General features: G+C 38.3%; 1 protein-coding gene across 1 annotated transcript; it reads right to left on the reverse strand.

Moving 5' to 3' along the window:
- Positions 1–934: 934 nt before the first annotated feature.
- slc2a15b (solute carrier family 2 member 15b) lies at positions 935–18403 on the reverse strand. The gene is made up of 12 exons (XM_077571082.1): positions 18359–18403; positions 16176–16274; positions 11846–12006; positions 11620–11744; positions 11324–11469; positions 11115–11247; positions 10848–11035; positions 7456–7566; positions 7167–7268; positions 6783–6858; positions 4407–4534; positions 935–1150 (listed from the first exon to the last, which is right to left on the reverse strand). Exons 1-12 carry the CDS (start codon positions 18401–18403, stop codon positions 935–937), a joined length of 1530 nt encoding a protein of 509 aa, XP_077427208.1.
- Between the last annotated feature and the right edge of the window lie 9192 nt (positions 18404–27595).

Raw genomic sequence — 27595 nt, forward strand, 5'->3', positions numbered from 1 at the left:
ACACTGCGTTAAAATTCAAATCTGTGGTAGGTTGTGGGGCTTATTGGAAATGTTTTTAACATATGGCCGTAATACTTTCAGGAATTTTTATAAATGATTTTTCTGGGTGCTTCAGGGATTATTTTTTATGGTCTGTTTTTGAGATAGCGAACGAACAGAGTAGTTAAGTCCACAGCTGATGAATAAATAAATGCGTTCTGACCAACCACTTGTAGTATTTCTTGGAATGAGATTTTAGAAGCAATAAAACCTTAAAGCTGTAGAAATGGAGCATTATTAAGCAATGATGCTGCCCCATAGGCAAGTGACACAAAGAGGAGAATGCCCAAAAAAGTTATAAAACATTTGAAACATTAATGGTTTATAAATTCTTAATTTTATTGAATAAGTATTTTAAAACATCAACAAGAGGGCTGATAAATAACTCAAGACATAAAATGACTACTACAGTAGCCACAGTATCCATCTCTCTTAAATAAAGAGACAAACATCCCATTTGGTGCATGAGAAAAGAAGAACAAAAATATTGTTTTTTTTTGTCAAGACACTCAAAGTGCGCACTGACACTACAGTGGCCACGTCCCCGCTGAGGTGTCATATTTATATACATACAATATGTTGTGAACGCTCACGAATGGTCATGGGATGCGTTCAGATATGTGCAGAAAGGGCTGGGGAACAAATATCCTGGACAAATGGCGATTAAAATGCTTGGACACTTGATTAGAGGCGCATTGCCATGTGACCTTGGAGTCACACGCTGTAAAGAAGATTCTCTTGAACCCTTGTTGCTTGTAAAACACAAGGACAGTCACATGAGTTGAGCCCATACTGCCTTCGCCTTAACAATAGCCTTCTTTTTTTTAACACCTTCTTTACCTCTGTCATAGTTACATCAGACAAACGTGATCAGGTCCACCTCTTACTTTGCATCCTAAAGGCCCAGGGTCCCATAGCCGTTCATGAGAGGCATTTTCAGGTGCCCATTAGATGTCAGCTCCTCTTCAAGGACGTTGTTCTTGGAGGCAAACATCTGACTGATTTCCATAAAGGTTTTGTTCCTGGTCTCCGGAATGATGAAGATGGTGTAGATGGCCACTCCCAGGCAGATCACACAGAAGATCAGGTAGCAGTAAGGACCAGTTGCCAGCTGTAGAGGACATATAGGAAGGGAAAAAAACTAGGGGTGTCAAAATGAGTGTGTTAATTTAAAAATTCCTTTAACCCCACTCATTTTTTAACGCGCGATTAATGACCGCCCCTTACTTGGAAAGCCTGTACTGGGGGAATTTCAGTCGCAACACAGCAGACACATCCACGCCAAAATTTAGCAGTAACATATTTAACTCATTCACTGCCATTGACGGCTATAGACGTCAAAAATGCATTTTAACTTTCTATTAGTTTTATACTTTTGTTAATAAGAGTATGAAAACCTTAAAAAAATGCTGTACATTTAGAACAGATATCAAATTTCTGATTAATCGTGAGTTAATTATTGAAGTCGTGATTAATTAGATTTTTTTTTTAAATAATCGGATGACTTTACTAGTTAACTCATGATTAATCACAATTGTTATATCTTTTCTAAATGTACAGTAAAAAATTCAAGGTTTTCACACTTGTTAACAGAAGTGGGAAAAAAAAGTTAAACTAATAGAAATAGTCCAAATGAATTTTTGACGTCTATAGCCGTCAATGGCAGTGAATGAGTTAATTATAATGCATATATTTGAGGACAGTGGGGTTAAGTTGTATTTCACAATTTTAAAAATGTGCAGAATTTCTCAAGTTACTTCATGTTAAAGATTAGATCGCTCTTAATTTGAAAAGAAAAATGCACTGAGCTGTCACCAACGTCTTACAAATGCAATTATGCCATCTAGTGGCAAAAAAATGACCTCAACACAAATCAATATCACACTAGTTTTTTTTAAAGTACTGTACATCTTTTTAATTTTAACTCAATTTTATGAGTTATTATGAAATTACTGTATCAATGACTAAGAGAAGCAGCCATATTTCTATTAGTTTACCATTTTATTTGTTTTACTTTTAACAATTTTTTAACATTAATCGTGAGTTAACAATTGAAGTCATGCAAAAATGTTAATCGCCTGGCACCCCTAAAAAAAACATCTCTTGAAGTGTGATCATGCTGTTCTGCTGGTATAACGTGAACTGTATCCAATGGATGGTTAGTGTTTGCATGCATCACTGTTTTTGATTGTCGTCATCACAGAAGATAGCTGAACACACGAGACCTCGATGATCGATATGATTACGCAAGTGTTCTGCGTTTTCTGTGAATGTTTTTGCAATACTCATTCCCAAAAGAAGGAGGCACCTTAACAAATGGTGTTATACGAAGAAAGTCAGTTAGATTAGGGTTTGTGAAGAAAGTTAACCTGGTGATCGTCACAAAAACTATTGTCACACTTGCCTTGTCCGAATATAAACAATTAATAATATTAGCTGTTTATATTCCTTCTGTAATCATCCAACGAAAACAGAAAGATGCAGACGGTAGCTTGTTTTCTTTTTGGTCGGGATTGTCCCCTGCCACCATGGGGACCCCGGTTCAAAGACCATCCACCCACAACGTCCTCAGTACTTACGGCTGTAGCATTGAGCAAGACACCGACACCCTGGATTGCTCCCCGGGCGCTTCAGTTGCCCCCTGCTCCGGTGTGTGCCACGAAAAGTGTGATGGGTCAAATGCAGAGGTCCAATTTCGTATGTGAACATGACAAATAAAGATTTGTCTTCCACTTCATTGTTCACAAAAAGTAAAAGGGTGAATGTTCATAACAACAGCATATACAGACTGCTGTCTTTATGTGTGGATTTGTCTCCCTCTCTTTCTTTCTTGGGTTAGGGTTAAAATTATTGCGTCCGAATGATCACTGAAATATGTTTTGTCTCTTGTCAAAGAATAATTCTTGTGCTGGAGCCTACACAGCGAATTCTATTGAAGACTGGAGAAGAGTGGGCGATCATGCTGACCAAGGAACACATTTGCACGCCATGTCCGCGTCATCAAGCCGCAGTTTGAATATCTTAGCTTCAGAGATCTGTCAGGAACACCCAAATGGATTTCCAAGACAGGAAGATGAAAATGAGTAGAGCAGTGTTTCCCAACCTTTATTGAGCCAAGGCATATATTTCACACTGGGAGAAAATAAAATCCCACGGCATACCACCATACATACAAAAAGTGGCTGCATGTTGAATCTTTGAATGTCTTACGATTCATTTTGATTCCGATTTTTGGGTCTGCGATTCGATTCAGAATCTATTTTCGATTAAGAATGCTTTTTGATTCAAAATGATTTGACTGACAATGATTTTTGCTTCAATCTATAGATGTGCAAGGAATTGTAATGATCTACTCCAGTTTGACTCGCTAATGCTAATTAGCGCGTTACCCGCGGCACTTTTATCACTCAAAAGAACGGCTCTACACTGCAAAAAAACAACTTTTATTAGAATAACTTGACTTGACGTGACTTTTTCCTTCTACTCTCTAATGTGGCTACAACTTAACAGTGTATGAGACCGCGTGGAATCACACTGCCCCCAAGTGGCCAAATCGGGTACAACATGAACAGCGCTCCAAATAAAGGCACACACAGACAAAGGCAAGACAGTATAAAATAATTTGAATAAAATCGATTTTGGGACATTTAAAATTTATTCTGGATCGTAACTTAATACAATTGAGTTATTTCGTGATTAAAACCTTGTTTGAAAAAAGGTAAAATTTACAACTATATAATAATAAACAACTAATAAAAATGTATGTAATGTAATATTTTATGATTTGTGTATATGTTTCATAATTTATTTTACTTTTTAATTTGTAATTTTATCTTAGCCCTGTAATTGACATTGTAAATGATAATTTGTTCTCAGTTTCCGACCTGGTTTAAATAAATTAATAACAGTTTACGTTAGATTATAAACATACAGTATGCTCATAGCAGACGGCATGGTGGCCAACTGGTTAACATGTCTGCCTCCTAGTCCAGAGGTTGCGAGATCGAATCTGGCCTTCCTGGCTGGAGGTTGCATGTTCTCTACGTTCCTGCGTGGATTTTTTCCGGGTACGCCAGTTTCCTCCCACATTCCGAAAAATATGCATGGTATGTTAATTGAACACTGAAAGTGTACCCCGCCTACTTCCGGATGACAGCTGGGATAGGCTCCAGCATTCCTGCAACCCTCGTGAGAATACCGTGTACTTATGGTTTGGACTTCTGTTAACTCAATCCAGTGGTTTTATAACATTTATAAGTTAGTAACTGAGAATACTGTAATTGAGTCGCTGTAACAGAAAGCTTCTAATTTGTTGAGCTCCCGCTTTTTATGACTCATTAAGAGTGTAAACATGAATGTGTTCTGACCTCAAGGAAGGGAAAGACGAAGCCAATGGTGAAGTTGGACAACCAGTTGAGACAACCTCCCATCGTGTAAGCTGCTGGTCTGTGCGACTGTTTGAACAGCTCCGCAGTGATCAGGAAGGGCACGCCGGCTACAAGAGATTGTGAAAAATAGCTTGAGTATTTATCTGATAACCTTGATATCCATATTAAGACAGATCAGTACAGTAGTAGCACTGCGTGCTGAATTGTCTTACTTGTGAAGACAAAGAGTGTTCTAGTACATGCAGATGGATAATTGCTCAAATGACTTTCAAAAGTATGTTTATAAATAACTGATGTGATTGCAGACACACCTGTGAAATAGTCAACTGCACAGCAGGTGCTGTAAATTTAAGCGGTAACTAGTTTTCCAGAAATCAAAACAGTAATTTTTCTTTATTGAAAATACAGAAGGCATTCTCTTTTTTTTTCTCAATATAAGCTTTATTTTGTGATGTTGGGAAAACACCAAACCATAAGAAGAATACCTTAATCAATACTTGTGCAATTCATTATTTTTTATTTTTTTTTTACTTTTAGATTGTCTGTCGGCTTTAAATACACAATTCTTCATTGTTAAAAGTGAAAGCGATGAAGGAGAAATATGCATTTTTTTCTCTCTCTCTAATGCTCCAACGTTAAGTATTACAAATGCTTTCCTCGTTATCTGCGCATGATAATTGCGCAGATGAAGGTTTAATATTGTCAGGCTAATAACGAGGCCATAATTTGTCAACATCTGTGGTATGTATGGGAGGCGTCATGGCGCGTGCAGGCTTTAGTCTGACGGAAGCTGCATTCATCACGCCGAGCCGATGAACAATGAGCCATTAAAAGTCTAATTGCGGCAACACAAACCCTCGTCTGTGCGCTGAAGTATAGATTTTTGCCTGCTTGACGAATGACGTTACGTATGCCGGATTCTCCCCAATTCATCATCCTCGCAGGTCCACTCAACATGGCTCCCAATGTTGTAAATGATTGCCTCTTAATTCACTTCACTCAACTCTTTCTCTTGTATAAATGACTGTGGGAATGGATGTAGTGTGGCACTTAAGACTTCCTAATTTACAAGACTAATGAAATACAATATCTGTGTGCAGGCGAGATAGAGAGAAAGAAGAAGAAGGAGGAGAGAGGGAGGCTATGGCGCTAGGGTGCATCATCAGCCTGTTTGTCCAGGAGGAGGCAGTGTTACCTTACGCACAGGACAAGACCCCATTGTGGGCCGAAAATTGTGTAGACAAGGTTTGAATCCGGAGTCATTCGACGTTATTGCATGATTGTTGAATAGGTGTTTAAACCACATTATAATGCAGTACAACTGTGGGATTGTCCCACAAAAATAAACAAGTTTACATAATAATTGGTTACTTTATTAATATGCAATTAGAATTATTACAAAAATAAATAACACCTTTTAAAGTAAAATGTATTATTATTATTTTTAACTTTTATTACAAAAATAAATGATACATTTTAAAGTAAAATGTAATTTTTTATTTTTTATTTTTTTAACTTTTAGATTCCATAGTGTGCCGAAAATTGTGTAGACAAGGTTTGAATCCGGAGTCATTCTACGTTATTGCATGATTGTTGAATAGGTGTTTAAACCACATTATAATGCAGTACAACTGTGGGATTGTCCCACAAAAATAAACATGTTTACATAATAATTGGTTACTTTATTAATATGCAATTAGAATTATTACAAAAATAAATAACACCTTTTAAAGTAAAATGTATTATTATTATTTTTTACTTTTATTACAAAAATAAATGACACATTTTAAAGTAAAATGTATTTTTTTATTTTTATTTTTTAAATTTACTTTTAGATTCCATAGTGTGCCGAAAATTGTGTAGAAAAGGTTTGAAACCGGAGTCATTCGACGTTATTGCATGATTGTCGAATAGGTGTTTAAACCACATTATAATGCAGTACAACTGTGGGATTGTCCCACAAAAATAAACATGTTTACATAATAATTGGTTACTTTATTAATATGCAATTAGAATTATTACAAAAATAAATAACACCTTTTGTTGCCAAAGTAAAATGTAATGTAATTTTCAAGGGCTAAAATGTATGTTATTTTGATTTATCTTCAAGAAAAATAACTTCAAAGCGGTACTGTTTGTGTGCGGTGTTTGCATCGACTTTGCTACACAATAAAATTCATTTAAAAACATATAAGTTAGCATTGAACCTGAATTTATTTCAAGCCACTGACCAAAGTGTTAAAAGTAAAGCTCTGCTACATAAATATATGGGGAGCCGGTAAGCAAGAAAATAAAAACAGCAAAAACTGGAAATAAACAACAGTGACTAAATGGTGCTCTAATTGAAGTATTTACCTGGACCAATGCAGAAGCCAGCAATAATTCCAACCACGCAACCCACACTGACGTAGCCCAGGAAGGGCAGCTGGTCCTGTGATTGGCCCCAAAAATTCAAATCAGTCATTTAAATGTTCATTCAATGTAAATGACTATAAAGTACAATAAGGCAGGAAACAAACTTCACATAAACTCATAATAATAATAATAATAATAATAATAATAATAATAGATTCACATAGTGTCCGTCAAGGGACCAAAAGACACTCAACAACAGTCATACAAGTCATTGCATTGTATGTAGTTATTATGGACTCTAAAGAACCATAACCCAAAAAATATATAGTACATAAATCCTCTTAAAGTTAAAAACTTAAGTGGACAAGTAGGATGGCGGTGTACCTGGAAGAGGACAGACACAGTGATCCCAGCACAGCAGAGGCTCATGAAGATGTAACCACCAATCATCAGAGGTCTTCGACCTACACGCTCGATTGTAAAACACTGCAAGGTTGGAAGCAAGGTGCTGTCAGTTCATGTGTCTGCATGTAACTACAGTTGACGTCATATATTCATGAATTCATTTTCTATAACAATCACACTTTTCAATATTACATTTGCCTTTAATTGTCAATTATATGTGGCAGGTTGTGAATCACGCTGACAGTTTTCTTAGCGTGTGTGCACTCACACCCAGCATTCCAGAGATGACCTCAATAGCTCCAGTTCCCACGGTAGTATACTGGATATGGGGCTCTGGAATTCCAGCATTCTTAAATATATCATTTGTGTAGAACCAAATCTGAAATTGAGAATAAGTGAAAATGAAGACCATCAACATGTTAGAACTCATCATCGTCCCATCAAACGTCGCTCGCATTCATTTGAGCTGCAGCGCATTATCTGGACAACATGTGGCAAGGGCTGACTTTGAAATTCATTTGTATATTGTCATTAATCATATTTTGCGGATGCAACATCTATCGCTGAGGCAGTGTGGACAAACTTGTGATGGGTGTGATTAAATGTCCCTGTTTTGATGAGGTAACCAAGTCAAGCGGCCATGCATGCATGTACACACTTAAATGAAATAGAGAATGAAAACAAGGAAGGATTAAATGAAACCGATGATTTAATAATTAATAATTGTCAATAAAATACGATTTTTAGACTCGTCCAATTGTGGCAGCAGGATGAAAAGAGCAGCCAGTGGGCACTACAAACAGCTCCTGGGCCGATGTCATCCCTCAAGATGCAGTACAAGGGAGGCACCTTGAAGGCTCTTGCCTGCAACCACTCAACTGAATCTTCTAAACTTAAAACCCAACTGTCCTCTAAGCTCCACTTGGAACCTGTTAATAATATTTCTGTCAGGGAAAAGGTGAGCTGAGTGCTGCTGTGAATATCATGAAACTGAAGGTCATAATCCAGAGTTTAACATCCAAAGTGAAGGGTATATACACATTTTATTTATTTTATTATTTTATTTTTATACACATATGTCCTGCTTTGGTTGGTAACACGTCCAATTAAACGGCAAAGTGGTCTGTAAAATGGCAGATGGAGTCTCATATAAGGAGCTCCACTTTGCTGACAGCAAAATGTTTCTGGGATCAACATGGTCTGGTCGTTTTTGTGTTTTGTGTCTTTGGAATGGTTCTGAGGTCCATTTCACAGCATGTTTTTGAAGTTCTGTAGCGCTTATGTGAGTTACACTGGACTGGTCATCAGCCATTCACAAAATGTGAAATACTTCTCGAAGATGACTAAATAGTAGGGCTTATCGGGCGGGCCAATTATTACTATTATTATTATTATTATTATTTTACGAACCTGAAGGCCGATAAAGCTGGTATTTCACTGAGTGGTGAATGCTTGCGAAAGTAGCGAATTTGGGGTTTTCACCAGGATTTATAAGATGTTCATAGACAGTTTTGACTTTTCACTTCAATTTTTCACTGTCTGCAAAGATCTTTTGAAAATGTTTACGAACCCTGACGAAAACCCCAAATTAGCTACATCCATATGTTTTTGTCGCTCAGTAAGATATACAGGGTACTTCTCATTTATTATTATTTATTATATATTTCCGTTATAATTTTTAAACAAAACTGTCTTTATATGTTTAAAATAAAAAAATAAAAAACTTTTTTTTTTTCATGCTAATATTTTCTCTTTTACTGCAAATGAATATCGGTTTGAAATATTGGTTATAGGCTCCTACTAATAATCGGTATTGGCCCTGAAAAAAACATATCGGTCTATCACTACTAAATACATACAGTATATACATTCTTCTCATTCCGCTGATTTTTCTGCTCTGTTTTTTCCTTTTGTGCCATCAGATACCCAGCTGATGTAATAAGATGGTCAAAGAAGGAGATAAAAGTCAGTGACATCAAGACAAGGAAATTCCTCACTATGAATGTCAGGTGTGATCCTGTCCTGCATCCTCAAACTGTACACTAAGCAGAAGGGGGACGTCTTGATGACATGTATCAAGAAGATGGTCCCCATTGATGAGCTGCAAAGTGAATGCCTCAGGAAAGAGAAACCCCACGACGACAATACAATGAACAGGAACCATTGTGGCGGGGAAAGCCCTGCACTGCATGTACCACTGACAGTTAAAAGAAAAGGCTGATACGGAGATATAGATATGTTCAGGTTCTGCCTTTCAAGTAAGCTGTTATGGCCTTTAACTCATTCATTGCCATAAATTCATAAAAGAAAACAACAATTACTAAAAATTAGGGGTGACAGGTAATTCCATTTTTTAATTGTAATTAATCGCATGACTTCACTAGTTAACTCACGGTTAATCACAAATTTTATATCTGTTCAAATGTACAATAAATAAAAAATCTAGGTTTTCATACTCTTGTTAACAAAAGTGGAGTTTTTTTTTAACTAATAGAAATAATTCAAATTATTTTTTGACGTTTATAGCCGTCAATGGCAGTGAATGAATAAAAAAATAAAAAAAGATTATTAAAAATTTGAGGCGACAGGCAAAGAGAGTTAATTATTGAAGTCATGTGATTAATTAGAATTTTTTTTTTAAATAATCGCATGACTTCACTAGTTAACTCACGATTAATCACAAATTTTATATCTGTTCTAAATGTACAATAAAAAAATCTAGGTTTTCATACTCTTGTTAACAAAAGTGGGGAAAAAATGTTAAACTAGTAGAAATACAGGGTGTCCATAAAGTCTCTTTACCATTTAAAACATTTATTAAAAATGCAATTGATTAGATATTTTATTCAGATTTGTTCTATTGTATTCAGTGTTTAAAAAAACACAGTGTTTATCATTACTGACCTTAAGCAAAGGATTACTGATGCCATTGCCACAATTGATGAGGCTATGCTACAGCGAACATGGCAAGAAATCGAGTACCGTCTTGATGTGCTTCATGCAACTAATGGTGCCCATGTAGAAGTGTATTAAAAGAGGTAAACAAAAACTTTAATAAACGCTGAATACAATAGAACAAATCGAAATAAAATATCTAATCAATTGCATTTTTAATAAATTTTTGAAATGGTAAAGAGACTTTATGGACACCCTGTAGTTTAGATGAGTTTTTGACGTTTATAGCCGTCAATGGCAGTGAATGAGTTCAACATGATTAGTTGTCGAGACAATAAACGGGTAGAAGTCACATGTGTTCATTGTGAATGCTTGAAAATGTAGAACACACTCTATATGTTCACGTTCCGCTGCTGCAGTCAGCAACATCTGGGACTGGCAGACCCAGCGGGGTGCACCCCTGCTGGGATTTTCTTCTCGCACGTGAACCAGCATGCCAGCAGATTCCACTGGCACATTGCAGTGAGTACCGGAGTGTGTTGCCTGTATGTAGATGGGTCAACCCTCCAATGGGCTGCGAGAGGAGACCTGAAGATAATGAGGCGTGGTTGTTTGCCCCCCTGCTTAGTGGGACTGTGATGTATGGACAGGAAGGTGTACAGATGGTGATGCGGGGGGGGGGGGGGGCACAGCGGGGTGCTGCCATAACAATTGCACAGCCTTTGCACAAACATGAGCGAGTCAATCCAAGTTTCCCCGACTCACCGCATCAATGCCAGACAGCTGCATGCCGATGTTGACCACAACAATGGTGATGACTTGCCAGCGAACGCATCGGTCCATGAGGAGCCCGCACACGGATACAGTCTGGATGGAGGACAAAGAGCGCTGTTCCTCCTGCATCTCCTCCACCTCCAACTGGATGTTGCCTTTCGCTCGGAACCACTTGAGAGCTGGAGGACAGAAGATATGGCATTTTCAATCTGGTGGTTGAAGGAACAATGCCATTAAGAATATACTGCAATTTCAAACCTGCAATGGTGGCATGAACATTTCCCTTTTCTATCAACAGGTACCGTGGACTCTCAGGAAACCATGGCAACAGCATCAGCTGGACCAAAGTTGGAAATACTATCAGGGACATGAGCAGAGGCCAGTGCTCTTCCTGGAAAGAAAACATACAGCTCAAACTTGACTGCCCGCATGCTTTATACTCCAGTTGAACACCACAATGTCAATACCTTTCCCATGAGCTCTTGGAGGCCCAGAACCTGAGCAATGAAGACCCCGAGGCAAATGTGGATGCTTGGAATAAGAGTCAGGAAGCCTCGAAGATTCTTGGGGGCAATCTCACCAAGGTACATTGGCACCACACTGAGAGAGATACCTATACCCAAGACAGAGAAAAAATACGGTACACGGGCTTTTTATTTTATTTTATTTTTTTTACTTTTTAACAAGCAAAACATGATCAACCAATTTACTGAATGAACTATTTGAATGATTTTGACTACTTTTTTTGGACATTTAGGCCTACCAGAGTGTACTCCAACAATGAAGCGCCCGATGACGACCATGGAAGGCTCCCTCCATGCTCTGCTGAGCCCCATAAGACCTCCCCCAATAAACACGAGCAAAGTTGTTCTCACCAATGTCCCCTTCCTATTTAGACACACATTTTCACTCAATTAAAAAAAAAAAAGAAGGCGTTTTTACCCATCAATACAGCCTGTAGCCATTGAATATGACACAAAAACACTAACCTTCCATACTTGGTTACAAGTCTCCCCACTAGCAGGGCTCCAATCATTCCACCGATTGCAAAGATGGACACAGTGAGGGAATACAAGATTGTGAGGTGCTTCTCATCTGGAATCCAGCCATACGTTTCTTGAAGGGACTCATTGTAGAAATTTTTGATGTACTAATGGAGGGAAAGAAGTGAATGCTATTACTGTAGTCAACACACCAAGCATTAAAGGTTTTATGGATGGAATTCAGTTAGTAAATGCACCAAGTTCAACTTTTAAACTCATCTGAACTATTTTTCAACAACATGTTGTTGAAAACCTGCAAACATACATACATGAATAATTTAATTGTATTGAATACAGAAAAATCATACTGAATTGTTGTGCATACTATATATCTCCAGCGTCAGGCCAAAAAGCTTGTACTTCCAAAATCGTCACTTTTACTTTGCATCATCAAAGAGAGCAAACTATTTTCAACACTTTTGATTGGTCAATAATTCACAACACCAAAAGTGACCAAAAGTATAGATTTTTGAAAAAATATTAAATTTGCCAAATTGTGGCTTATGAGGTTTTGGGCCGACGCCAGCGATATGCTCTTACTACATCTCAAAATGTGAGATGACAGACTGCATATATTCGTGCTCCCGAAATGAAATAAAATAACCACACCACACATAACAGTATTTCATAAAATAAAACCAGTAGTTTGAAAACTAACATTTATAAATTAGTAACTGAGAATAATTGAGGTGCTGTAACAAAAAGCTTCTGTATCAAAAAAAAATTATAATTCGGGTGGCATCAAACCATTCGTTCTGTAAAATTATAACGTGAGTTAATCAACTCGAAAAAGTGAGGCAACAACTCAAAGAAGTTGAGGTAACATTTTATCTCACTTTTTTTTTTTTTAGTTCCGCTAACTTATTCGAGTTAACAAAACAGTGTGTAATTGGCTAACCAACTAACAAACCCTCCCTGCACTTGAGCCTAATCAGTCACACTATGACAAAATCATTTTTGTTTGCCATCTATTGTCTGCTGTATGATTGTGATGCTCTGTTGATAATTTGTTGACCTTTGACTTTTTATTTTATTTTTTACAAATATTCTGTCATTTTGAATTTGATGCCTAACACATTCCCACCAAAAAAAGGGGCTCCAGGTGGCGGAGTGGTACCGTCACATGCCTACGATGCAGGTTGGCGTGAGTTCGCTTCCCCGCCATCGGAGACCATGTTGTATGTGTGAGGGAGTGAGATTAAAAAAATAATAAATAAATAAATAAATAAAAAATAAATAAAAGGTGTTACAGGCAACAAAAGACTAGAAAAGTTGAGAATACTAAAATAAAATACCTGTTTTGTATTGTATTTTTAATTACATTTGATTTTAAACACATCCCAACTAAATTGGAATTAGGGTTTGTAAGTAGGATAGTTTTCAGTCTTAAACATTGTCAGAGTTAACAAGAAAGTTGTCTCACATCTTGTGGAAGACGGTTCCAGATTGTAGCAGGATAAAACTGAAACGCATCCTCACTGTGTTTGCAGCCGAATCCTGACTCTGGATTGAACAGTGTGTATTTGCACCGTTTGTTGTAACATGGCCCTTTGACACAAATGTTTGGCTCACAAAGGACTACCGGTAAACTATATTTGATGCAATATCCTCAGTGAAATGACTTTATACACCCGATATAACATCTTAGTTTATGCATGAAGACACACAATCCATTCATTCTCACAAAGAAACATTAGCAAACCGGAATAATGATTCACTTTAACGCCATCTTCCGCAACAAAACTGCTTGTTCATTATTCGTCCAAAAGCAAATGGGCAAATCCGCATTATGGACTTAATCGATCTGAATGGGGCAATTAGACATGAAGGACGTGGACCCGCTGTATGTTTGTGAAAAAGAGAAGGGCCTCAACCTTGACTTGCATGATGACATCTGAACAGGAAGCATGGGTTGAGTTCCCATTCAGTGATGGTGTCTGTCTCTATACCTGCTGATTGGCGACCAGTCAATTAGCAAAATCAGCTGGGAAAGGTTTCAGCTCCCCAAAAGCCTGAACAGTATATCAAAAACTCATGAATGGATGGATGAAGATTTATTTTCTCTTGTCTGTCACTCAACCAAATTTATTTAAACCTTTGGAGATGTCTTTTTTTTTTTTTAAGTAGAAAAAATATATATATATACATAAATAAATACATTTGTATTTAATTTTTGAGTTATATTTTTCAGTTATCTGTTTTTATTTTCACTTGTAGTCATTTATGTATTTAGTTATTTATTTATTTAGAATTTTGGCAGGACAAAATGTTATTCAAATGAGGGGGCGGTCCTAAGCGTGTCTCGGGTTGTACTCTGTTGTTGCAAACTGCCTTTCATTTTCATTTCATCACCTCGACTTGTTGTCGAGCAACTCAAGTCGCAAGTTGTGGTGACGGTGGACAAGATAGTCGTCCATTGTTGGAGTTCTCCAAAGCAAGCCGGCGAGACTTCCTTTCTCGCCAACCCGCTCACTCGACCATTGAAAGGCAGTTTGCAACGACTGAGTCCAACCCAAGACACACATAGGACCGCCCCCTCATTTGAATAACATTTCGACCTGGCCGTATGGACCAAAAGTGCCAGGGACCTTGGACATTTCTCAGAAATTAAAAAAATCTACATTCATTCGTCCTGTAGACATAATGAATGGAGGTCAATGGGGCATGCCTGTGTGGACTTAGCCTGATATTTTGAAGTAGTGATGGAAATTAGACACATGATTGGTCACCCTGCTCACCAAGTCAAGGCAAATCCATTTCAGAATAATGAATTGATGCAGAGTGAGTAGCTAGTAAACACAATTCGATAGGCTGAGTGGTGCTATTGAGCTCAATAGGTGCGTTACCATTAGACTCAGATTTACGCTCTCATGAGGTGCTTTTTGAGACGTGTTGAAATATAAGTCACTTTTTTCGCATTTTCTGTAGTCATGTGACCCCGTCCGGTAAAAGGAAGAAAAGGAAGGTGGAAGTACATGGCCACTCACTTATTGTCTTATTGAGCCAAGGCTGCCGCGGCTCCATACACGAATACTATTTATTCTCGTGACGTTCACGAGGAGCCGTTAGCGTGACGTGACCGACACAAGAACAAGAACTGCAAGATTTCGTGATAGTCGAGGCGGGACAGTACGAGAACTACGCCTCAGAACCAAATCACTCTTCAATGAAAACACCCACAAGTCAAACTGTACTTTAGCGAATTAGTAGAAATATCGCTTTTATTTTGATATTGGTTTTGCACATTAACAAGCCTCGATCACTCTATATCAGCAAAAACAATCCATCACCGTAGCCGCCATGTTTCAGGCGGAAGCAGTCGTTTAGACAAGATTTGAGTGAATCAGCCCCGCCCACTAATTTGACGGGTGAGTTTGACAGATAAAATAAATTCATGAAACGCTACAACACAGGAACATGAAATAAATACATACAGAAATACTGTAATTATATATATATATATATATATATATATATATATATATATATATATATGTGTGTGTGTGTGTGTGTGTGTGTGTGTGTGTATATGTAGGTAATTTAATTAATGACACATTTATTTAATAATTAGTTTATTTAATTCCATATTTAATTAATTGATGACACATTTAATTATTTCATGACACATTTATTTAATTATTTAATGGTGTATTCATTTATTTAATTTGGGCACTTTTGGTCCTCCATAGGCCGTAGCCGACGCCGGAAAAATAGAATACAACCCACGAGAGGCTAGCAACAAAGTCAAGATTGACATTTGTATTTTAAAAAATTTTGACGCCAATATTTCCCCCCCTCCTTTTTACTGAAAATGAATATCGGCTTCAAATATCGGTTATCAGCCTCCTTGGCTACTAATAATCGGCATCTGTATCGGCCCTTAACATATCGGTTTATCTCCATAATGGCTGCGGTAACAAGTGTCTAAACAATAAGTAAAATACTGTAAATTATAGTACAATATAATAAAGTGTTACATTTAGCACTGCACACTAACCATGAAGCGCACATGCTTGGGGTGAAACGGATTGTTTCTCTCCTCTCTCCGGTTGAGCACTGTTTCAAATCCAGCATTGAAGGCTTGATCAAGGCACATGATGGAAGCACTCTTCAATTTAACATGCAAAGCCACATGACCCCCACATGATAATCAGATACATCACCTCGACACGTTTGCTTCAGATGACAACATGCAGCTTTGGTTCATAACAGAGACATTTGAAATGTTCCCAGAGATTTTTAAACAAATGTAAACATCTGTAACAGTGAAACAAACCTGCGCAGGCGAGTTGACCACAGCAAGATTGAATCCATACAGCATGGAGCTGCCAAACGACGCCAGAAATGCCACTGCCAGCAGTGACTTTGTCAGGTTCTGAGAAGAGGACAGACAGACATATAGACAGATAGATTCTTTATTTGCACACTTGTTTGTAGAGGAACCTTGAAGTGTGTGTGCTGAAGCACGAAGTGTCTTAAAAACCCATGTAGTCAAGTTGCCAACGTAAAAGCTTTGTCATGCAAAGTATTGCAAACACGTTTTGTTTACATAAAAGCAGAGCCAGTAATCAACAACAGTGGGAAAACAAGTACTTCATTTTAGGTTACAAATGATTAAAAGGTGGTAAACTAATTTTCCACTTTATTTCCACGAAAATAAACAAATGTTAGTTTCACACATTTTAATCATGCGAAACCCATGTACAACGTTGTTCCCAGTATAAGCGTTATGTACATTCATTATGTACTTAAAACTAATTTTTTACTTAAAAGTACTTCTAAAAAAGTTTTGCGTGTGTGTGAGCACTTTTGCAACCTCTGGTGTTGTGTGCAAATTGTGAATTGGGCACAACATACTGTACAAGAAATTTTACCAGGTTTGCGAAGAGAAGTGTGTACAGCATTTTGTCACTTATGGACCAAAAATGCCCCCCAAAAAATAAAAATAAATTAAATTAAAAAGTGAAAATAAAAACGGATATAAAAAAATATAATCAAAATGTAAATACAAAATAAATAAATATACATGGAAATAAAAACAACTATATATATATATATAAATAAAATACCAAAAATAAAAAACGAGATTCAAAAAATAAATGTGAAAATACAAAAATAAATATATAAATAGAATAAAATGTCAATCAATGAATAAAAAGGCTTTGCTCTCATATTTAGTTATTTCATGCAGATGCTGTCAGCATGAAATCCGTCATGAAATGTCAAATGAGGGAGCGGTCCCATGTGTGTCTTGGGTTGAACTATTCGCCTATTGGTTGATCCACATGTCAGTCCATGTCGGACTCTGGCCATTCCAGAGCAAAGGGAGAATTCACACACCAAAGAAACAATGGACCTTGTTGTTTACAGAAACTTGTGTGAAGTTGTCAAGCAGCTCAAATTGTGGTGATGCTGGAGCTCTCTGTGCAAGCTGGTGAGACTTCCAAGCTGCTTTCCCAGTAGGGTTACTATTTTGGCTGACATGCTGAAGTCCAGCACCAATTGGGAAGTCAAATTCCCCTATTGATATCATTATACGGTTAGGCTTGAACGTTTACATACCCTCGGGGTATGTATGAAAACAACTGCAAATGTACAACAACGCTAAATGCCACTTGATGACGTAAAAATGCTATTTTTCGTTCTCTATTAAGTAAACTTCAACCTTGAAAATATCAAAACAATTGCCCAAGTATTTAGCATTTTTTGGGCATTCAGCTTTTGGGTCACCATACAGTACCCTTATAAGTACATACCCCCAAGGTATGTAAACTTTCAAGCACAACTGTAAAAATTGAAGCTATATTTTCATCAGGCTCCGTGTGTACTAATAAGTTGGTTCTCAGATAAATAGATGTGGAACAGACAAAAAGCTGAGAGCATCTGTTCATACAATACATGCATAGACACTTAAACAAACTTGCGTGCCGGAGCATCACAACACGTAAAAATAGCGGCTAGGGGACAATGCTGCCCAGTCAACATTTAATTTAGCCTCATTACCAACAAGATGAGTAAAGTACATTTTATTTCTAGAGGCCAGACATCCACGGTGAACTATACATATGTTGGTTACTGTTTTCAGTCTTTGATCTATGGGGAGAGATATTTCCGATTTTCACCTGTTTTTGAAATCCACAAACACATTCGTAATTTTCACATTTGTCTTTGTTTGTGGAAAACAAAATCTAAAAATGACGTGAAAATAACAAATATATTTGTGGATCTGAAAATCATGACGTACGTATTTGTGGTTCTCAAAAACAGGTGAAATCACAAATTTATTGGTGTGAATAATTTTGAGACAAATGTGTTTGCCCATTTGGGTTTGTTTCTAAAAAGGTAATATTCTTCTGAGCACAAATAAAGCCATGTTCTATGTTGACAAAAGTAATTCGTTCAAAAACTGTGATGTTAAAGTTGTAAATAGAATCAGTTTAGTGATATTTCAGTACTCACAGAGTTGAATTTAGCCTCGTTCAACACCAACAGCTCCTCCACCATTTCGACAGTTAAAAGAAAGTCTCCCCGTAAGAAATGAGGAGAATGCTCATGTGTAAATCTTTATAAACTTAGTTAGTACACGCTCATTTGTACTTTCCCCGCCGCTGTGACTCAGCTGGGGGCGTGTTGAGGGCGGAAGCTTGTTCTACTAATCGACTCCAAACTGCCCGGCACACGCTCATGTCACGTGACACAACAGGATGTCACTGGCATAGACAGATGACAAAATATATATTATTAAATGAATGATTTTTTGTAGACCAGTTAAGTGAAATTTAACAATTTCCTGTGGCACGGTGGCTGGCTGGGAATCACTGGACTTAAGATCATCAAAATTGAGCACCAGAAAATTATTGCAGTACATTGCAAGGCTCATTGTATGAACAATCTTCTCAGTTGTTCGCTGCTGGCCTCACTATTATCAGATCAGCACTGACGTACAATTGCTTTTACTTATATTTGTTCCATGAAATTATTTTCACAAAAGTCTCTTCTCATTTCTTATCATCTCTTTTGGCTGCACTGCTCGGGGTGGCGCTACATGGTGGCTCTCTGAACTCCCACCACTCCACGTCAAGGAGAAAATTCCTGCTATTTTCACATGGATGCAGTCGTAATGCCCTTGAGATTTTGTCACTAGCAATTCCATTACAGTGGTACTTTGGAGTTTGAACATAATTCAAAAGTGTTCAAAGTCCGAATCATTTTTCCCCATAGGAAATAATGTAAATGCAATTAATCCGTTCCCAAGCTCCAAAAACAGAAAATTCAGATTTTAATTTCTACTGATGTTTTTTTTACATTTACATCCAAACAATAAAAAATACCTTACCTTTTTTGTTGTGGTGTGAGGGCATCAGTAGATGATAAATGCTATGTTAATGCTTGCTTTAGTTCAGTGCTGAGTTTGTGTATTTTACATTGGGCATATTGTTAGACTACTAAGCGGTCCTTGCGTGCGTTGTTTAACGTCAGGCACATTGTTGAACAGCTAAGGGGGGGTCCTCGTGCCAGTATTTACAAAAGTAGTCACAGTAGTTACAACGGCGCGATAATCTCCTTCCTAATTCCACTATGGTTCGTAGTTTGTACGAGTTCCGAGACGTTCAAACTCCGAGGTTGTACTGTATATTAACTGGAGGCATATTTAAAAATATACATATTTAAAAAAAAATCACAAATTGTCAGAATGGGAAGTGAATAGCTGATCATTAGATCCAGCTGTCCTGCAGGAGGGAAACATGGAAAACAGGCTGGATAGGGGCTCTTGAGGACCGAACTTGAGCACCCCTGATGTAAACACTCTCTGTACTTATGTATGTGGCGCGTCTTTGTTGTTTGTTACTGCAATACTAGTGTAGCTCATATTACCAAAGACAAATTCCTTGTGTATTTATGCACCAATACAGATTACTATAGATTTCTGATTCTCTTTTGGGTTTTTTTGTCGTTGTGCTTTTTAAGATATGATTTGAAGGAACGGGCCATGAATCGGGGAAAGCAAAAATGGCCCATCTGAAAAAAGCCTATAATATTTATATATGACAAGCATCATATATTCCTTACATGAAGTGAGTAGAATTATCCTTATAAGGACTGTATATGTCATATAAGATATATGTGCAATTATGGCCACTTTCATACCAAAAAGAAGCCATAAATCATATTTGGGATTTTCAAACTCGTATGTGAATATTATAAGTTCTACCTACAGTATGTTTTATATATGCAATCTAAAATGTTTTATATATGATACAAGTAAATAACAAAATGTATGTATGAATTTTAGAATGCATTTTTTAATTTATGTATTAAACTTTATATCAAATTCTAGTAAATTATTTCTAAGTATATTAGGCAATTTATATCTGTTTTTAATATCTTAGTAACACTCTTAAAAGTTGACTCTCATAAAATATGATTACCTTGACAGGGATTCGATCCAGAGTACCTTGATTTGAAGTGTGAGAACCTAACCACATGTGGTGTGACTGTTGTAAAGAGAAGGACCGTCTGCTCGATCCTTTCATTTTGTCCAGGCTAATAATAACTGAAATGTTTACCCAAACTTTAGCAGTCCAGTTTTTGCAGGGAAGTCTCTTCTGTGAGTGAAAAGGACTTCATGTGCCCAAATTACTTTGTTTTCAAATGTCAATGTTTCCTGTGACGTGCGAGGAGAAAGAAAATGTCGCCTGGAGAAGTGCCCGTGCTAAGGCGGAGCTTAATTACATCTCTGCAGTGTTAATCTATAACTGTGAAATAACACCAACATTGGACACCATTTAACACTGAAAATATTAAAATTACACTTCAGGAGTTAAAATCAACTCCCAAAAATTTAACTCTTCTGTGTAACTGCTTCAAATTCTTTGCAAGGATTAAATACTATTACTCATATGCATATTATATTATATTATTACTGTATTTGACCTTTTATCCACATTATGTGCATTATACAAAGAATATGTCGTCGCTGTCCTGTCTTTTTTTTTTTTTTGCCCTCCAAACATCTGCCAAAACAATCAGCCGATTATTTTCCCCCTAAAACGTTATCATAGAAGAAAAGTGACATTTCCGACGCTGTGAAAGTACGCTGAATACACAATTTTGCTTACGTAGCATTAGCAACTAGCAAGTGTGCAGCGTATGTTATTCTGGTTATTCTGGTTATTCTGTTGTCCCCCAAGTGTCCTTTAAGCTGTTTAATGACATCTCAGTTGGAGTTAACTGTAAAACTAAACACACAACAACAAGAATAACATCCACTGTATGTTTAAATACAAAAAATGCTTTGTTTTTGCGACATCGCTAGCCTAGCGCTAATGTTAAAAGCGAAGGGAGGATCCCATTCTAACGCTAACAGGAAGTTAGCATCGACTTCGGAAGTGTTTTTCCTTTACATAACGAATATTCACACACAAACTCAGTGGGAACACATTCACACAGGTAAGATAACACTAAGGCAAAAGCACAAGCTCTTCCCAATGTGTGAAAAAATGAGCTATTTTAATAGAACAATACTGCCCCCAAGAGGCCAAAACGCACATGAACAGCCAGTATTTGTTTTTACCGTTTTTCCAGTTGCTATTATTTGATTATATTCTGTTCTTAGTTCACGTTCTTATTTTTATTTTGTCATTGTCCTTTCAAGTTGATATTTCAAGGATTCAAAGAATTTCTTTTCTCAGAATTCAAGGATGCAAACATCCAAGGATTTTGTTTGTTTTAACACACATTTCCACATTATATTTTTCCAACCCAATTATGTACTCTAAACATATACAGTATAGCAGTTGTAAACAAGTAAGAAGGGTTTTATTATTGACACATAAATCTATACAATAACCTTGTATACTTCATGAAATTTGTTGATACGGTCATACTATGGACTTGTCATTTGAAGCACAGTGAATCTTAATAGCAAAAGTTAGGAATGGAACGGGGGGATAATTTTATGTATTATATATAAAAAAAGAAGAAGAAATAATCGGCTGATTAATCGGTGATCTGTATTTTTTTCTGCCAAAAATCGGTATTGGCATCGGCCTAAAAAAATGCATATCGGTCGGGCCCTAATAAATACATAACATTTTAGAATGGCCTGAGCAAAACTTGTAACAGGCAACATGGAGAAATAAAACACGTCCGTAGAATTTTGCACACGAGACATAAATACATTGTACGATAGAATGATGTATCTTATTTTAATGCTTCCTGTTTTTGTCATGTTATTATATAAGCACTGATTGATGACAACTGCTCGTTCATTACTTTCTTCTTTTAAGTAAACATTCAACCAATTATTGATGACAGATCTCGAATAATAAGTAATCGGGCTGCATCAAGCTCTCATGGACCCCAAAGCACCAGCAATTATATAGACTTATAAACTCACATTTGTTTTATGCACATGACTGTCTTGCGTGAGGTGGCATGTGGAGACCTCCCAATGGCCTCCTTTAGTTCTGCTCACAACTTACCATATGACTCGCACTCTGCAATCGATTTCAGTCAGATTCAGTCTTGTGCCTTTAGAAAGTTCTGTTTTTATATACAAAATACCTCTGCAGGAGAAAGTATGCTTGCAGTGACATTGTTTATCAGTTTCAAGAAGCCTGCTGTGTGTTTTTTCCGTTATTCTACAAGGAGAAATGTAACATAGTTGCTGTAGGAATCCATCTTTAACATTGCAACTATAGGCCCCAAGTGATGGATGTATAAGTCTGAGGTAGTCCCAGGTGCTCACACAATCTTCGGAATTTCTTGTCATCCATCAGACTTTGTAGCCCCAGCCCGCCATCTTGAGCCTTCCACGTTTGTAAAAATGCTTTGTGTCTTCTAACGCGCCTCATTGTGAAATGTTTGCCGTGTCATGCTGCTTTGGAGTGCAAAATCGCGTTTGCTACAAGCTCACAGGACAATCAACAAAGAGCTGTCAAGGTGTGCGGGTGATAGTGGAGCCAAACCCAGGAAGGCAGAGTGAGGCTTTAACAGAATTTTATTTAAAGAAAAACAAAAAAACAAACAACGTTCAAAACAAGATACAAAGTACAAACCAAAACTGGGGACAAAACTCACTAGTATCAAACTAAAACAGGCAGGACACACAAAGACAATAACTCGACAAGGACTGAATGAAAGCAGGGAACTAACTACACACAGTAACGAGACAACGAGAGACACCTGGACAAGACACACATGCCTGGGGGCACTAATTGACTGACACAAGAGGGAGAGTAGACAAGCACAAGAGGACATGATAAAACTTGACAAGACATTGCTGGCTCTGATAGTGACACATTTTGTCTACTTTGATGATACAGGAGAAATATTCAGCATCACTTTGACATGCGTGAATAAAAAAAAAAAAAAACATATGGATTTTACTGTAGTTAGTAAGAGATGTAAAAGACAATCCCCCCCACTCCATTATTTATAACGATTTGGCTTGGACCTTGTCATTTACATCATTTTAATCAAAACCAATTTTCCGATTCAAGTATTTTTTTAAATTTCACCCTTGTTGTTCCCTATGTTGAGTGCATCATCAAAATGTGTTTATGTCACTCAAAGAGCAACCTCAAACTGAAATAGGTCTAATTGCTAAAAATAAATCAAATGACTTAAACACATCGTTAGTGCCTTCAGTGTGTAGAGATTAAATTCTTCATATCAATAATTCATGAGTGACCTTTTGAAAAAAAAATGCCTTCCTTCAGAAGATCATGTTAAGCAATGTGAAAATGTTGACTCAAGCATACTGTAATTTTGGTTGCATCAAACAGGAGTTTAAAGCCCCATCCAGACGGAAGCAAAGTCGGCTTCGTTCCTCAAACAAATCTCGTACACACAGAAGCCTTTCAAGACTTGCGTGTGTCCAAAAGAAGACGCCGAGGACGTTTAACGGCTGTGATGTATATGCCAAGTCTGGAGTGGCGCTGTAGCGCAGCCACAGGGAGTTAACGGAAAGCGTAGAAGAAGAATCAGCAAAGAAGACGGAGACTTTTTAAAAAAAACTTTATTGCAGTCTACAGAACAAACATGGCTTTGCATGTATCAAAACAACATGAAAAAGACGAACACAGGAAAAGTGACAATGGCGGGTGATTCAAGTTCAACACCGCTTGTTGAAAGTGGGAATAAAGAAGTAAAATATTTTGCTGCAAAAGCATAAGCAAGCTAAGGAGGCTGCGCAAAACGACTACGATACAGCTATCCGCCATTGTTGTTGACAGACTGACGGTTCGCACGGTCACGCGAGAATTGCCGCATGCGTCATCAATGTGCGACAATGCGTCGTCATCGAGCTGTGACCATTACGTCATCACTGGAGGAGTATCCTGCATCTGGTGTCCAGACGGCTGCGTACGGGGCGCATATTAAAATCTTTCCACTCTGGAGCCCGGTTTCAAACGTGAGCGGTTTCAAGCTCCGAAACCGCGCCATCGTGTGGACGAACAGCCTAAACGGTAAGAAACGTGTGAGGATACATTGAAACTGGCTTTCGTGTGGACGGGGCCTGATGTCTCAAATGCATAAACAGATTTTGAAGTGTCCCTTATAAGCTAATGAATGCCTTTAAATATATTTAATTGTCATTATGAGATCAGCATTCAGCATTACGCTGACAATAAGTAAACTTGACAAGGTGAGAACACACACGCGGAGTTTAAACACCTTCACTTATATTACCGGTAATAAGAAACATTAGGGGCAGCTGTGCTGAGGAATGATGGGGGAAAAAGATGTTTATGTTAATAAAACTGACATCTTCTTTCGCAACCACAATGCACACAAGCATGCTGGAAGTGCACTTTAACAGCCCATTATTTCAATAAACCTCTACTTGAATACCACTGACAGATCATCTGCTCAGGAAAGTAGATATTGAGGCCTTTAATCAGCCAGCCCCCTCCGAGCCTCTGTTGTCTCTTGTGCAGTATTTAAATTCCTCATTTGCTCAGACAGGATGGGCTTGTCCCCCATTGTTCGCTCGAGCAAACTGGGGAGCTGATCGTGTTAAGTGCACCCTTGATTGATGACTGCTGATGAAATCTAATATAGTCACGGCGTGTCATCGTTTAGCAGAAACAGAATTAGAGAGAAAGACTACCACGCTCGCTGATAAAAGTATGCAAATGTACTTAATGTTGCCGAGTTGGATTTGCTACAATATGTGAGGTATGAGCCGTGGAAAGACAGTGGATGCGTGATCGAGCGTGTGACTTCCTTTAGCGGATTTGACACATTTAAAAACCATAAAGTGGAGTGACCTGGCTCCAAAGTTCTCCCAAGGGTAACGGGATCTTATAACCTCAACGCAAAAGACTTGAAGGCTAATGCTATCCATGGCCAACCTGCAATCTTGAATTGATGCTGTGAGAGAAATAGCTCATTGAGTTGATGAATAATTGAAAAGCTCTGCTGAGCTGAAAGCAAATGAGACTATAAAGACGCCATGATTGCTAGATGGCTCTTGTCTTTATGCAACCTGTGACGTGGCAACGTTCCACTCAATCCGCAGAGTAGCAAAAAAAAACTTAAAAAACAAAACATCTATAAGAGCCAACTATACAACACCAGTTTTAACTGATGGGCTTTGAGCTTTAAAATTACAAACCCATTCAAAGAGAACGCCCGAACATGTCTAAACGCCCCAAAACGCAGTACAACTACCCAACCACAATGGCGGACTTGTACTGGATTTATGTAACTCGTGACCTTATCTTTATTACAACACCATTTCCAATCAAGTTAAGATGTTGTGAAAAGGACAAATTAAAACAGAATACAATGATTTACAATACAAATCATTTCCCATCTTTATTAAATTTAATACACTACAAATACAGCATATTTCATATCCAAACTGATAAACGTTCTGATTTTTTTCCAGATATTCACTCATTTTGCATTTGTTCCCTACAGTAGGGTTGGGGCAACCAAAGACTGGGAAAGTTGAGGAATACACACCCACAAAAAAACACATTCCACGGGTGTACAGGTTAAGTGGAAACAGGTGACTAAACGATTGGGTAGAAAGGCTACGTTTTTCATAAGCAAGGAAAGCGTGACGTTCACTACTATGAACAACTGCGAGAGCAAATATCCCAACAGTTTAAGAGCAATGTTCAATTGCAAGAAAATGAAGGCTTTCTTCAACTATCGTCCATAATATCATCAACGAGATTTGGACAATCTGGAGGAATCTACATTATGTATTTAAGGGACAAAGCTGAAAAGTTACCACAGCTCTTTGCGACATCTACAAATGCAAGTTAAAACTCTTCCATGCAAAGCGAAAGCCATACACCAGCAACATCCAGACTCGCTGCTGGTTTCTCTGGGCCCGACAAGCTCATCTGAGATGAACTGACACAAAGTGGAAAATTGTGCTGTGGTCTGACGAGTCCACATTTCAAAGTGTTTGGAAATCATGGACGTTGTGTTCTCCAGTGTGAAGATGAAATGGACCAACTGTATTATCAGCGCAAAGTTCAAAAGCCAGTATGGTGATGGTATCGGGGTGTGTTAGTGCCTATGGTGAGACGAAAATGACACAGTGCTAAACATGCCCCTGTCCCAGGTTTTTGGAACGTGTTGCAGGCTTCAAATTAAAAATGAGTGAATGTTCGCAAAAAAAAAAGTTATCAGTTCGAACATTAAATCTGGTCTTTGTAGTGTATTCAAGGATTTGCCGGACTTGCCTCCACACACAGCTTGGGTTCTGGTACCAATCCTCTCCAGAGGGGCTGGACACTCTTCCACTCTGGAGTTGCCCACGGTCAGAGGCGCAGAGCAGGTGTGGGCATACTTATTGCCCCCCGGCTAGGCGCCTGTACGTTGGAGTTTACACAGGTGGACGAAAGGGTAGCCTCCCTCCACCTTCGGGTGGGGGGACGGGTCCTGACTGTTGTTTGTGCTGAAGCACCGAACAGCAGCTCAGAGTACCCACCCTTTCTGGAGTCCTTGGAGGGTGTGCTGGAGAGCGCTCCCTCTGGGGCCTTCAATTGCTCACGTGGGCAATGACAGTGAGACCTGGAGGGCGTGATTGGGAGGAACGAAGCAGTGTGGTTTTCGTCCCGGCCATGGAACAGTGTACTAACTCTAGACCCTCGGCAGGATCCTCGAGGGTGCGTGGAAGTTTGCCCAACTTGTCCACATGTGCTTTGCAGACTTAGAGAAGGCGTTTGACTGTGTCCCTTGGGGAGTCCTGTGGGGGGTGCTTTGGGAGTACGGGGTACCGAGCCCCCTGATATTGGCTGTTCGGTCCCTGTACGATCGATGTCAGAGTTTGGTCCACATTGCCAGCAGTTAGTCGAATTTGTTTCCAGTGAGGGTTGGACTCTGCCAAGGTTGCCCTTTGTCACCGATTCTGTTCATAACTTTTATGGACAGGCGTTAAGGGGTTCTGGTTTGGTGGCCTCAACATTGCATCTCTGGCTTTTTGCAGATGATGTGGTGCTGTTGGCTTCTTCAAGCTGTGATCTTCAACTCTCACTGGAGCGGTTCGCAGCCAACTGTGAAGCGGTTGGGTTGAAAATCAGCACCTCCAAATCCGAGACCTTGTTCTTCAGTCAGAAAAGGGTGGAGTGCCCCAAGTGAAGGAGTTCAAGTATCTTGGGGTCTTGTTCACGAGTGAGGGTAGGTTGGAGCGGGAGATCGACAGGCGGATCGGTGCAGCGTCTGCGG

This window comes from Vanacampus margaritifer, chromosome 7, assembly GCF_051991255.1.
Source record: "Vanacampus margaritifer isolate UIUO_Vmar chromosome 7, RoL_Vmar_1.0, whole genome shotgun sequence".
Classification (NCBI taxonomy): domain Eukaryota; kingdom Metazoa; phylum Chordata; class Actinopteri; order Syngnathiformes; family Syngnathidae; genus Vanacampus; species Vanacampus margaritifer.